At 41.9% G+C, this 13,189-nt stretch overlaps 1 protein-coding gene across 6 annotated transcripts in view; it reads right to left on the bottom strand.

Moving 5' to 3' along the window:
- wdfy3 (WD repeat and FYVE domain containing 3) overlaps positions 1-13,189 on the bottom strand; it is a 154,199-nt gene that overhangs the window by 43,709 nt on the left and 97,301 nt on the right. For 3 of the 6 annotated variants that reach the window (XM_047380825.1, XM_047380827.1, XM_047380826.1), the window contains exons 20-34: positions 12,778-12,996; positions 12,344-12,528; positions 9,593-9,824; positions 9,321-9,481; positions 8,002-8,113; positions 7,711-7,901; positions 5,926-6,078; positions 5,715-5,788; positions 5,468-5,629; positions 4,500-4,594; positions 4,256-4,376; positions 3,689-3,906; positions 2,844-3,040; positions 2,395-2,529; positions 157-336 (exon numbers count right to left, since the gene is read on the bottom strand). In XM_047380825.1, the coding sequence (XP_047236781.1) occupies positions 157-336; positions 2,395-2,529; positions 2,844-3,040; positions 3,689-3,906; positions 4,256-4,376; positions 4,500-4,594; positions 5,468-5,629; positions 5,715-5,788; positions 5,926-6,078; positions 7,711-7,901; positions 8,002-8,113; positions 9,321-9,481; positions 9,593-9,824; positions 12,344-12,528; positions 12,778-12,996 (2,435 nt within the window). The remainder of the gene's footprint in view (positions 1-156; positions 337-2,394; positions 2,530-2,843; positions 3,041-3,688; positions 3,907-4,255; positions 4,377-4,499; positions 4,595-5,467; positions 5,630-5,714; positions 5,789-5,925; positions 6,079-7,710; positions 7,902-8,001; positions 8,114-9,320; positions 9,482-9,592; positions 9,825-12,343; positions 12,529-12,777; positions 12,997-13,189) is intronic. The other 3 variants (XM_047380823.1, XM_047380828.1, XM_047380824.1) reach the window with 2 other exon arrangements.

Genomic DNA, 13,189 nt, shown 5'->3' with positions numbered 1-13,189 from the left:
TGCTGGCCTAAAAACAGCTCAAAGAGAGACTTGAATCTTTTTATCTCCAAGATGGATAATCTGATTACCTCTAGGACACAATTTCAAGGCTGCCGCAAAGCCTTCAGCATGTTTATCTCACTGCGTCTCTCTTTGTGCAGAGCTCCACAGACTTACCATCTCAGAGTAAGGCCTGATGTTAAAGGGGAAGACTGTGGCTGCCAGCGCGCAGAGGAACTCAGGGCTGTGCCACATCGGTGCGAGGTCGGGCACGTTGTGGTAAAGGTACCGAAAGAACTGCATGAGGGTAACCGGGTACTCCCGGAGCCAGGAACCTTCCTCCTCGGACTGCCACGGCTGCAAGGAAACACACATAAAACATTAAATATTCAATCAAACATCAGCAGTTGTGTCACTTCAAATCTTAAATGCTTTAGTTCAGAACAGTAAACTGAAACTCCCTCAGCAGACGACTCATCAGTGATTGAGCCACTTAGTCAGCAGGGGGTCCCAAGAAGCCTCTTAGCTCACAGAAAAGCAAAGAAATGAATAAAGAGCAAGGATGGATCTGCAGAGTCATTTTGGTTGGATTACTGGATCTTAAAGAGCACCTTTAGAGAATCCAGGCAGATTTAAAGCCTTTTAAGTGGTTATTAAGAAGGACTGAACAGGAGAAAATCCCAGGGATGCAGGTGTCGGACAAAAAAAAAATCCGCTTATGGGAAAAGCATGAATTTCCCTCGACTATGAATGAATTGGGAACATTAATCCCTGAAGCGTCATGAATTTAAGAAGCAGTCTGAAGGAGATTGGCTGAACCTGCTCAACCTTTCTTCAACAAATGAAGGCTTTGATTAAAAAATCTTTTGCCTTTTTTCTTTGGTAAAGTCAGATTTTTTTGGTCCAGAACAAATTTTATATTATGACATCTATTTAGTAATAATGAGACTGATGCTTAACTTGTGTTGATTCCTACCTTTGCTTTTTACTAATTTATTAAGGCGAAGTATTGCGTCTACAATAATTGACATATCCATTTCATTCAAAAAAATCTGACTTTTTTAAATCATTTTTTTGGCTCTTGTGTACATTTTGGCTAGATGATCTTTTGGCCCACATGACGAAAAGTTTGGACACGACTGATTTGGATTTCTCCACAGTTTTGTCACAAGCAACAATCTAAGGAAAAACAGGAAATATATAGTTTAATGCAAATACAGGACACAATTAACTAATTACTGTGAAATATTTGTTTACATTTATACCTTTATTTAGATCTCCATGACTACCATTTTTCCCTGGAAAATAAATATGACATTGGGCACTTTTCAAAATCGGAAAGACAAGAGAACATGGCATTTAAGTATGGCAAATATGTGATGATTCTCATAATTCATGTAAAATGGTTACACTAAAGTAGCCTTTTGACTAAACTAGCAGATTTCTACAATCAGAGGAATAATTAATACATTTAAAGAGGACCCAGGTTTATCCTCCCACCACACCCAGTGAGCAAATGGAAAGAGTGGTATTTTGGGGTCAACAAGACTCCATACCAACTATTAGATGCTGTCTACGTACGAACCAGAGTCTGAGAGGCAAGGAGAGAAAAGCCTTTTCTGTTCTACCATCACAAACAAAAACATTTGGAGTTTGCTAAACATTAATGGGACTTCCAGTCATCCGGTTAACCTTCATCAAGTGGGATAAAGCAAAGTTACTTTCATGCAGTTGTTTTCAAAGAAGTGACTGAAAATGATGGTTGATGATTGTGTCAAAATCATGTCAGGTTGCAACTCACACCGAGTACGTTTTGTGTCTGCCCTGTCATTCGTTGAAGACTGTGCCGTGCAGCAATTACCACTAGATGCCTATAAGGATCTGTTCATGCACCCAACAACAGCAGAGGCCACTGGACTCATGAGATCACGAGTTAACTAAGCAGAATTTTCAGCATGTTTACTACTGAGTGGACCTGTGCTTGTAGCCCACTCACCAAGCTGCACTCATTTTTTCTATGATAATAAGCAGGACAAACTGAAGGATAAACTCAACTTGATCGTGGTGACTTCTGAGATGCTGACCGACTTATTTGTGACCTTGTGTCACCGGTTTTGATGTAATGTTTACATTGAGATGTGATTGTGTGTCTCTTATTTTGAAATGTACAGGACGCGCTTTACTTTGCCCATGTCTGACTTCATGTCTGGCTCGATCTGGTCCTTAGAAATATACGCATTTTGCTCAGTCATGAAAAATAGGTGGAGGAGGGTCCTCAGTCATGTTGAAGCGCCCTGGGCCAGTTTACATGGCTTCTATTTGCGATGGAGAGCAAAACGCACCGAGTCTGTATAAATTAGGGGGTTATGGTTCTGCTTTTGACATAAAACTGATCAAAAATGCAAAGGTTCTCACCAGATTGAGCATACTGCGTAGCATGGCCAGCAGTAGAAAGGCAGCCTCAGTACATACGCTGTGGATGGAGCCCACCACTGCCCCACTGGAGGCAGGCATCCCGAAGATAAACGTCCAGATGGAATCCAGGTCAAACTGAAAACACACAAACTGGGTTTTTAGTTATATATCGAGAGAGAGAGAGAACTGATGAGGGAAATACATAACATCCAAATGACAGTGGGACAAGTATTATACCTTAGGGAACCCCACAGGTTAAAGAGGCCTTCACAGAATAGTAATCTGTAGTTTCTACAGAGAAACTCTTTCCTTCAAATAGGAGGAAAACCAGTCCAGTGCAAAGCTAGGAATGCCAATGGATGATTAGATTTTGTGAATTGCCAGAAAGGCTAATTTCCATTTTAATTATTTAAGGACTTCTTGTAAGAGGAAAAAATGGGTATACTAACATGTACCTGCAGGCTGTCTGGCAGCTCATTGACAGGCTGCTGCAGGAAGAGGGCCATTAGCAGGAAGTAGAGCTCAGGAACATTTGTGTGTTTGGGCAGCAGAGTCTGCAGAACAGGGAACCCTGGAAAATGGCAGGCGTCCTTGTTGATCTCTCGCACTGTGGAACGTCCACCAGCACTGCGACCCACATTGAAGCCTAGAGGATGTTAGCAGAGCAACATGAGCCGTGAATAAAGTGGGGTTACTGACTGACCACTCTGTGACCGAGGCACCTACAGGTTGCTCTAAACGTGACTTCTGCACCTGGTTTGGGGTTCAGAGGAGCTAAAATATTTACTAAGTAGTTACAATATTTCTCTCGGCTAGAACTCCAAATCAGAATGAAACTAAGGGATTTCTTATAGCTCAAACTCAGCATAACTGGGAAGGTTTTCAAAGCAGAACCAATGGTTCTCAACCTGCGAGTTACTGAGTGGATTTAGGTAATGAAAGTATTTTAGGCAGAACTTTTGGGGGGGAATTCTAAAATTGAAAGTAGGTTGAAAACCACTGAGCTCAGGAGGAACTATAATCTCTGCAGCAGGGGAAGCAGGAAGGCAAAGAACAAGAGGACGAACCCTTGGCTGTGCGGCGCACAAACTGTGCAGCTTTCTGTTTACTGAACGAAGGCCAACTCCGACGGAAAGCGTTGCCAGAGTGAGGAGAGTCGTCTGCTGAGCCATGTTACAATATACAGGGTTTACGCTAAACATTATGACGGCAAACCGACCGAACTTTAACTAAACTGAGGCTTGGATCTGTGTTGAAGTTTCATTTGTGCAGTCGAACAAAGCTTTGTGCTCACCCAGAACTGTGCCGATCTTATTGGTCAGGACGGAATCAGTTTGGTCCAGCCAGCCGCCTCCACTCAAGCCCTCTCTGAAGCGGTTCAGGATGGGCTGGTTGGACAGCAGCACCACCAGGATCCGCAGAGCCACAGTCACCGTGGTCGAGTGGAGATGTTCCTCCATGAACATCAGCAACCAATCAAAGCCGAGAGTTCGCACTAGCTCCTCACACGCCCTGCAGAAGGAGAGGAAGTGGCATAAACCAGCAGTCCACAGCCATTTCAGCTCCATAAACTGCAAACTTGAGTGTTTGGTTAAAAAGTTGTTGACTTTGTTGTTGCAGCTTTCTTATCTCCATGTTAGACTCGTACAATCTATGCAGACTTTATTTTGGTTTTATTTGTTTTAAATTGAATTCTTTCACTTTCACACAACCACACATAAATTAGTAGAATAAAATATATCCCCAGACATCACAGATTATATAGTATGTATGTAAATGTCAACACAGGTAAATAATCTGTGAAATCCCTTTTCCACAAGGTTTCACTTTAAGCAGATTTAGGAGGAAAATGGTGTCTTACTGGACATTAACTGTGCACTTCTCTTTCGTGGTGAAAAGCAGCTTAAGCAGGTTGTCCAGAAGTCGATTTCTCAGTAAAATTAAGCTGGCTGACAGGAGGCCGCTGAAATCGTCGTCATTACCTGTAAACATTCCAGATTTTCCAAAGGGTTTGTAACAACATCTCTAAATGTTCTCCATTTATTTCAAGATTCTTCAGGAGAGGGATGCTGCAGGATCAGTAATTCAATAAGTCTAATCATCACCTCCATCGATCTTCTCCTCGTTGTTGATTTCCATGACAACAAACTTCTCACACACAGCAAAAGTGGGAAGAGTCGAGGAAATGAACTGGCCGAACCTGTGAGGCAGAAAAAACAACTTTCCATTTTTCGTCCTCCTTCTCCCGTCTCCTCTAGTAACTCCACCTTCTACACATTTAAGCACTGCTGTGTAAATCAAGGGCCTAACAGGTACAATGCACATGGAAAAAAAACTACACACCCCGTTAAAATGGCAGCTATTTGTGGTGAAACATTGAGACCAGGATAAATCTTTAAAATGTTTTCCCAGGTTTATTGTGATGTATTTTCTGCTCAAGTCAACTGTAAAAAAGCAAATCTGTTACAGGGAAAGCATGGCTGCATAAATATATAAAGCCTGAAACTAAGATTTTAATTTAATTAAAGCATTCAGCCACCGTGAGTGCACACCTCCTATCTATTATAGTATAAGCAGATTAACATAAAACATAGTTGAGATAGCCAATAAAGTTTCTGTTTTATGCTTATTTGCACCTTTTAGCTGAAATGTAAGAAAAGATTAAATATTCCCATAGTATAAATGTTCAAGTCAGGAAAAGGGTAGAAAAACAATTCACAGCATCATTTAACACATTTCTTGAAATATTATTGAAAAAACACGACAGAAACTGTTAAGAGGCTGCAAAACTGAAAGAGCTGCAGGGATGTTAATTAAAGTACTGGTTCTGTTCTACAGATGACCACCAACTCCTGTATGGTCCATGTGCCTGGACTTGGAAGTTAAAGACCGAAGTCTCCAGAACACCAAACCCACATTGAACCTAGTTGAGTTGTCCAGAATATGTCATATTCAAAGGTGGAAAAGGTTTTGAAAATATTTATCTGATTTATCTTCTTACCAGACAACCTTGCACTATAAGAGGTATGTGAAACCCCAGAGATCCACGGTGTGTGTGTGAGTGTGTGCTCACCTCAGCAGGTCGTAGGGGTTCGGAAAACCTTGCAGCAGCAGGCTGAGAACGTTGCTGATGGCGGCCACCGTGGGCTGCGACAGAGACGTGTCCCGCAGCGTCAGCAATAACCTGGGGATCAGCTGAAACTCCCGCAGGAGTTTAGCGTTTTTGGCTGCCTCACTGTTGAAGCAAAACACAGATTTGAGTTTATTTGTTTTTTTCCCACTTTATTTTAACAAATTATTTTATTGATGTTTCTTCTTGCCTGGATTCTGTCAGCAGTTCATTGAAATGCTCAAAGAGAGACAGATGGAGCTCGTAGGGAGCGTGAAGCCAAACCTGAGGGACAGAAAGACAACAATGAAATCTCTATCATGTCTGGCAGCACAAACACTCGGCTGAGAAAAACCACCACAGTTAAGTGGAAGCAGTAAAAGTTAAAAGCTCCTCGATGCTGCCGCTCCGCAGGTTCTCACCTCAAAGTCACAGAGTAAGTCCTGGAAAGCTGTGGAGTTGGGAATGATGGAGGTCTCGTGGCCGCTGTCAACGGTTCCCACCAGAGAGAAGGTGAGGTGGAGGATGTGGCTGTTGAGCAGCGAGCGCTTCTTTTTCAGCAGCATAGCCAGCAGCTAAAAAAGAGAAAACATGAATCCACTTTAAAAATGTAATTTAGTTTTTTTTTAAGGTTTTTGTGGCACAAGTTGCCTTCATTTGCAGTCTTCAGACAGGAAATGAGCAGATAGAGAAGAGAGGAAGATATGCAGCAAAAGTCTCAGGGTCAGGAATCAACGCCAGACGGAGTAATAGCAATTCCATACCAGCAGGGGTGACACCAATGACATAAAAATTCAAAAGAAGAAGATCATGAGCACAGCTAAAGGAGGGCATGGTAAAGACTATTCTAAGATACCTACCAAACAACAGGGGTGGTCCACTGTGTTTGAAAAGCTACTTTCACACAGCATCATTAGCACCGAGAAGCATGAGTGAGTGTCTCACAACATGAACTCGGCCGCTGGGCGCTCTGTTCTGGGCTGTCAGTGTAGGTTTTAGAGAGGAATATCTCCCAATCTGTTGCAAAACAGTAGTCTGAGCAATGAGAAGAGTGTAGGGTAGACATATGCTTCAGTGTTTTTCACCCGAGTAGCAACACTCCACTGGTATCAACACCGTGACTATTAGCAATGTGAGACACGAAACAAATGCAATGACAGAGACCCACTGGTGAGTCTCTACAATCCACTGTATCCTGCTCAGTAGAACGAAACCTAATTCAATCTCCCAGCCTGCAATCTTAGACAAGTCATGACAAGAGATAGTGAATTAGGAGAAAAATCTGGCTGCTCGTTTTCCCGAACTGTTGCTTCAATTTAGTACGAGAGTTAAAATTCATTCATGCCGGGTCTTACAATGGACTGGACGTGATCCTGAATTTTCCCCAAACAAAACTGGGAGTTCTGGGAAAGAGACCGAATATTTTTTGCAGTTCCCAAAATAGGATGAGAATGAAGAACTTTAAAGAACTGAAAGACCACTACAAATACCTAAACCAGGATCAGAAAATACGCAGGAATCTCCATCTGTAAAACTCAGTGTTACTGTGAAGTGGCTCCTACTAATGATACTGACTGATCTTGTTTGTAAATTTGTAATTGTGACTGTCTCAAAGTTGTCTGTGATCTGGCCAACCGCAGCGCAGAAAAACACCAGCTGCAAGACACAAGAGGACAGAATCTGGTAGACAAGTATTCACCCAGTGTCTCTCTACCTGCTTTCTTCTGTGTCAGGTGACCAGAGATGGGAATAACGGCGTTAAAAATAAACGGCGTTACTTTGTTCAGTAACCAGTAAATGAAATAAGTCATTTAAGTTTTGTAAGCTGCAACAATGGTGGGTCTGGAGGGAAAGATTGTGTTTTCAAAGGGGAAGTACAGACACTACTTTATTCTCTTTGAGGTGAAAGGCAAGTACGTACATGTAAAGTAAATATTAAAGTTTTGGTGTAAGTACTTGTACTCGGGTACTTGTCTAAGCTCTTCCACTTTATGTAGCTGACTGGTGAAACCTTAAAAAAAAAATCTAAATTTGTAGACATATTTAAACTTAAAAAAATAGCACAATTGTTCCTTTCCCTGTTAATTAGTTACTGTTTTAATGTAATAACCCAGGTACTAACTCGGTTACTTTTTGGGAGAAGTAACTAGTAACTATAACTAATAACTGTTTTTAAAGTAATATGCCCAGCCCTGCAGGTGACCCACCTGGTAGCCATTGATGCGCTCCATCTCCTTACTGGCCAGAGGGTCGCTTTTCACAACGCACACCAAAGCTTTAACAGCCGCATACAGCCCCTCCACATCCGACGCCATGGCAACCAGGCCCAGGATGGCCGCAGCACCTCCGACATACTGCAGGTTGGTGGCGACAGGTTTGGGAACGAACGAACGGACACCTGAGAGGGTAGAAAGGGGAGTAAATGCAATTTTGTTCATTCAGAGCTGCAGAAAGCAGCTTTTATAACTGCTTCCAGGAACATATATGCACTGGTTTACCTAAATATCCAATGACGGCAGCTCCAACAGTACGTGCTGGCCCATTGAGGTGGCCCGCAGCATTATGAATCAACTTGACAGGAGTCGCGTTTTCATGAGACGATACAGCAAGCTGAAGAAGGAAGGAGGAAGATAAGTCTATTTCCTGATTTTCTTCCCATTTACACAAAAGCAGCCTAATTGGTCTGAATTTTTGTGATTGTTCAGTAAGATGCAACTGCAGGCGATTGAACATCATCTGCAGTCGTATGTCCACATCTAAACGAAAAACGTTTGGAAAACAAAAACGTCACAAATCTCTAAATTTCAAAATACCAACAAAGCATAAAAATGAGTAAAAACCCTCTAACTGTGACATTTATTTTAACCAGGAAGAAATCTTTGGCATGCTGTTTTTTTTTTTTTACTTCTGGCTCTGTAAAAAACACTTTATGAATCCCAACTGCAGCACAAATGCTAATTCCGCACTTGTTTGCTTCCTGTGAGGAAGACCAGCTGGGAAAGAACCAGACAGGTGGGACACAGATATAGATGGAGAGGAAACTCATCTGAAGCACCTTTAATGGTCAGGAGGGTTTGTTACATACTCTAACAGAGCTATCGGTACCATCGGAAAAGATGTGCAAAATCAAGTGTTATTGCAGTAGTGAAATCTTCCCATAAAAAATGAAGATGAATAAAACGAATAAATAAAAATGAATAAAAAACAAACCAAACATTTAATTCAAATACATTTATTTAGCAGGCAGGAAAATAACAGTAGGAGGTAATTGTTTATCAAATCACTGGTGCCACAATCTTCCAGCCATTCTGTCCTACTATCAGCGTGAATATGTGGAGTTTGTTAAATGCTGTTGAGAAAGATGGATCAGGTGTAAAAGTGGGGATAAATATTTGGGAAAGCACCTGATGCAGCCTGCAAAACTGTGTCTGTCTCTCTTAAAAAGCTCCTGGGAATCTCATTAGAGTGCATCATGGAGCCTTTATAAACCAGGAAATTTTAGATAAAAACTGGTGGTTGGAAAACTGAAAATTGGTTTTGACACTGGTGATTTGCAAAAAACAATTCTTAATGTCGATTTTTTCCCCCCAATAAATAAATGTATTGAAATTAGGAAATGTATGAATGAATTCATGGTTACTGAAATAAATCTGTGCACATCAGGTTGTATCTGGATGTATGTTAGTCTGGTGTGCTTCTATTTTCTTTTAGGCACGTTGTGAAAAGAAGCTCGATAGTTTTTTTTCTCTTAGCCTCATACTTTTACTCTCCTTTTACTTGATTCGGACGAGACATTAGCAACAAGTTCCCCCCTGACCTGTTTGGCGATGGCTTTGCTGTCCAGTTTGTTGTAGGCTTTCCTGATTTTAGCCACAGTGAGCGTAGAGACAGAGAGCCCATAGAGGCTGAACGACACTTTCTCCTCTGGTACCAAAGCCACTGGAGTGGCAGGTGCCACCTCCATCTTTGTGTCTTTACCTGTAGAAGACAGAGGACAAGTGATGGTGAAAAGCAAGGAGGAAAACCAACTGTAAGGGTGTAAAGATGGTAGAGTTTGAATAAAATATGAATCACAGAGGGATCACTCACAGGGCAAGTAGACAGCCTGAAAACTGCCCACATAGTTGGGTCCCAGTTCGAAGATAGCAGCTACACTCGTAGCTGGTAAAACCTCCTCCAGGAAGTGGCTGGGACCCAGACGCCAAACCAGGTTGGAAAGCTGGCGATGCGCAGGCGGCGTGCCAATGTATCCGTAAACGGTGCTCATCACAGGAGGGTTGGTGGAGCCGGAGCCGCCTGGCGCGCTGTGGATGTAGTGAAGCTGGAGAGCAAGAGAAACATGGGGAAAAATAGGTTTTAACAAGGAAAAATTATTTTGGAAAAAAAGAAGGAGACATTTTTCCACAGTCTGCATGTGCATTATTTGTACAGATGCTACAGAAACTCAACATTTCTACCGTGTTCCAGTGAGTGAAAACACTAGACATAAGTGCTACTAGGGCATGTTGCCAAATAACACTCTTCAGTGTGGGTGATGTTACTGAGAACGAGACAGAGACACTGCAGCAGATAACAGAAAGGCTGAATGGAAGCTTTAAAGCCATATCGTCATTTTGTCTTTGTAAATTTCACAAACTTTTTTTAAAATCTCAATATATTGGTCATTTTAAAGATAAATTAAATTACGGACCTTTTCTTTTACTTTCAGTTTTACAATTTCATGATCCCCTCTATTGCATGGTGCTTTTTATAGGAATACGTGCTTACATTGTTACCCTCGAGAGCTATTTGGACCCATTGGCTCCTACTATAACTACATATTTATACTGTAATCTACACATACGATAATGATTTTCCCCGTGAATACCTAATAAATCTAAGGCTATACCTTCAAAATAACGGGAAAAAGGGAGGGTTGTAGGTGTGATGAACGCCCCTAAACCCCTGGGGGCAGCAGAGCTTGATAATATCATGTTTCAATGGGGGCTTATTCTCTTACCTTTTGAGACGCATGGCAACAAAAAGCTGAACACCACAAAAATGGCCTTGGTGTCTTGGCATGGTATGACAAAGTGGTGCAGCAAGAGTGGCATAACATTATTACCAACAGAAACTAAAAATAATAAGGAAAAACTAGATCTATGGTTAGGTCTGGAGAAGTTAAGAAGATCTCACTTGAAAGCGAAATAAAAATTACATATTAATCAGACTTTTATGAGAGGGACTGTTTGAGCCGAAGGGTAAGAAGAGAATCTAAATTTTAGAAGTGCTTCAAGGGTTAAAATATTTCAATCCTATTTGCATATGCGGTGGGAGTAAAAGAAATAATTAATGACTGCTCCCGGCAGGAAGGATAGAAAAAAATATTCTGATTTCTGTTCTTATGTCCTCTTATATTATTGGTCAAAAAGAAATTATAATTGGATAAAACTGATTTCACATGATTAGCCACAACATTTTATGTGGCTTCCGCTATATTAATTGGAAATATTTTCTTTAGTATAAGAACTCAAACAGTGGAAATAAACCATTATTTTTACATATTCTTTTTGCAAGCAACAGAGGTTTTTGCTATTCAAAACCTCATTCAGATCACTCAAGCAGTTCATTCAGTGCGAATGCAGCACGTGAATTTAACCAGCCAGGCATCAGCTCAGGTAAATAAACATCAACCACAAACAAAGTGTTACATGCAATCGGAGCCGTAAGAGACGTAAGAGCAGACGGCTGTTTCCTGCATGTGAACCTCAGCAGGAAATGAAAGCGCCGTTATCAGTGTTGCAGAGAGGAAGCTGTGACTTGTGGTTTGGTGCGTAATCTCAGGGGGGAATCTAAAGTCACCCCACCGCAGACCACATCACAGTCTGCTGACTGCTGACTGTTGATTTTACAGGTCGGACATTCAGGCCGGGTTATGAGTTGGTTCCAAACAGAAAGGCTGCTTAGCTGCTTGTATTATCAGTCATTATTAAAATCATTACCTGGGGATTTCAAATGTTAAACCAAATTAATTTAGTAGCTCTTTCTGAAAAATGTTCTTGTGATGAAAGAAAAATAGAATGTTGTGTTTTGCAAACTTCATGGCTTCCAGGTTTAGTGCTGACATTCTTACATTTTTTGAATTTATAACAGACTTTTCACTCCCCTAACTTGACAACTTGATCAGTTAACTTAATAGCAGTGAAACAGCCCATCTGGAAGCATTTGCAGCCTTATTTCTATAAAAGAGGACAGATGTGATTACCAACAGTTTCTCTAAATAACCTTACATGCAGCTAACTGCTGCTAAGAAAAACTAGAACAAACTTCTGGATCATAAAGAACTTTAAAAGTGGTTCAGCATGCAGGGAATAAGGTTTCATGATATCCAACAGTGACCAGCAAGCAGCAGGACCACCTCCTCCTGAGGTCTGTGCTATAGAAACACTGCAGCCACCACTGCAGAGCTTTGTAAACTCTGCCAGCATGTGGGTGTGCATCTGGACATACAATGAGGCAAAGACCTTTTAAAATTAGCCTTGTAGGGTAGTAGTAGTACTGCCACATTAAAAAAAGTATGGGTATATCCATGTCTTACATATCCATGTCTAATATACAAAACAGCTTCTGCCTGTCTGACCAGCTTATTTTAAGAAATTTTGATTTTTTTTTTCTAGAGAATAAAAGCCAGAAAAATATGTTTTTCCAAACTTATCCAGAACTAGAAAGTAAAACAAATGCAATACTTTTCAAGATGGCATAGGAGGCCTTAAGCTCTAAATCCTACAACCTAGCAGCCTTACACACACACCACATCCCCACCCTGCATGTTGTGAATGTCAGTGGATCTATAATTGTTACCTTGACGGTGCTGATGAGCTGGCCGTCGAGGTACAGCGTGGCCATGCTGTTTTTCAGCATGCCTTTGCTCATGACGAGCACCAGGTGGTGCCACTGGCCCTCAGCGATCAGCTCTCCACAGCGGAAGCGAGCGCAGCACGGCAGGATCTCGTAGAAGGAGGCTTCTTCACTTGACTCGTCCGCTGCTTGGAGGGGGGGGGGGGGGGGGATGCAGGAAACAGCATCAATGAGTCACAGAGCTCAGGTAGAAGTAAACAGTATGACTGAAATCCAATGCAGCAGAAGATTTTCACATTTTTCAAGCTCGGTTATCCCTTATTTCCCAGAATATGAATAATATCACAGATCATCTTACAGAACAAAATTTGATTTTCTATCTATTAGCATCCATAAAGCTTGTGTTTGAATACACTATATAAGACTGCTGCTCTCACAGTATGTCTGCAGCAGCTCCTCCTTGGTGGAGACAGTCAGCGAGTGGTCTTTGCCGGACAGAACTACGGCAAGGCAGACGTAGTGCTGCTCTGAGGAGGTGGCCCGTCGGACCATGGTCAACAGCCGAACCGGGTGGGCCTGAGGAGCCGTGCTGAATCGCTCCACACAGAACCAGGTGGAGTAGCTGAGACCGGAGGGAGGCGGAAACAGGCGCTCACCTGAAAGGGGAAAGGACTGTGTTAAGGAATGACTGCATTGTCATGTAACCTGGGAGACACATGTATGATCAGTTACATTGCTGTCTTCTGTTGTATGTAAGCAGAGCACATGTAAAGTAAACTGCTCTCTTCTATGGCTATAGGGGCGACTGTAATGGACGACAGCTAACTTCCTGTCTGTCGATCTGGAGGA

The sequence above is a fragment of the Girardinichthys multiradiatus genome, chromosome 12 (assembly GCF_021462225.1).
Source record: "Girardinichthys multiradiatus isolate DD_20200921_A chromosome 12, DD_fGirMul_XY1, whole genome shotgun sequence".
Lineage (NCBI taxonomy): Eukaryota > Metazoa > Chordata > Actinopteri > Cyprinodontiformes > Goodeidae > Girardinichthys > Girardinichthys multiradiatus.
Note: the sequence above shows the minus strand (reverse complement) of the source record. Positions and strands in the feature narration are given on the sequence as shown.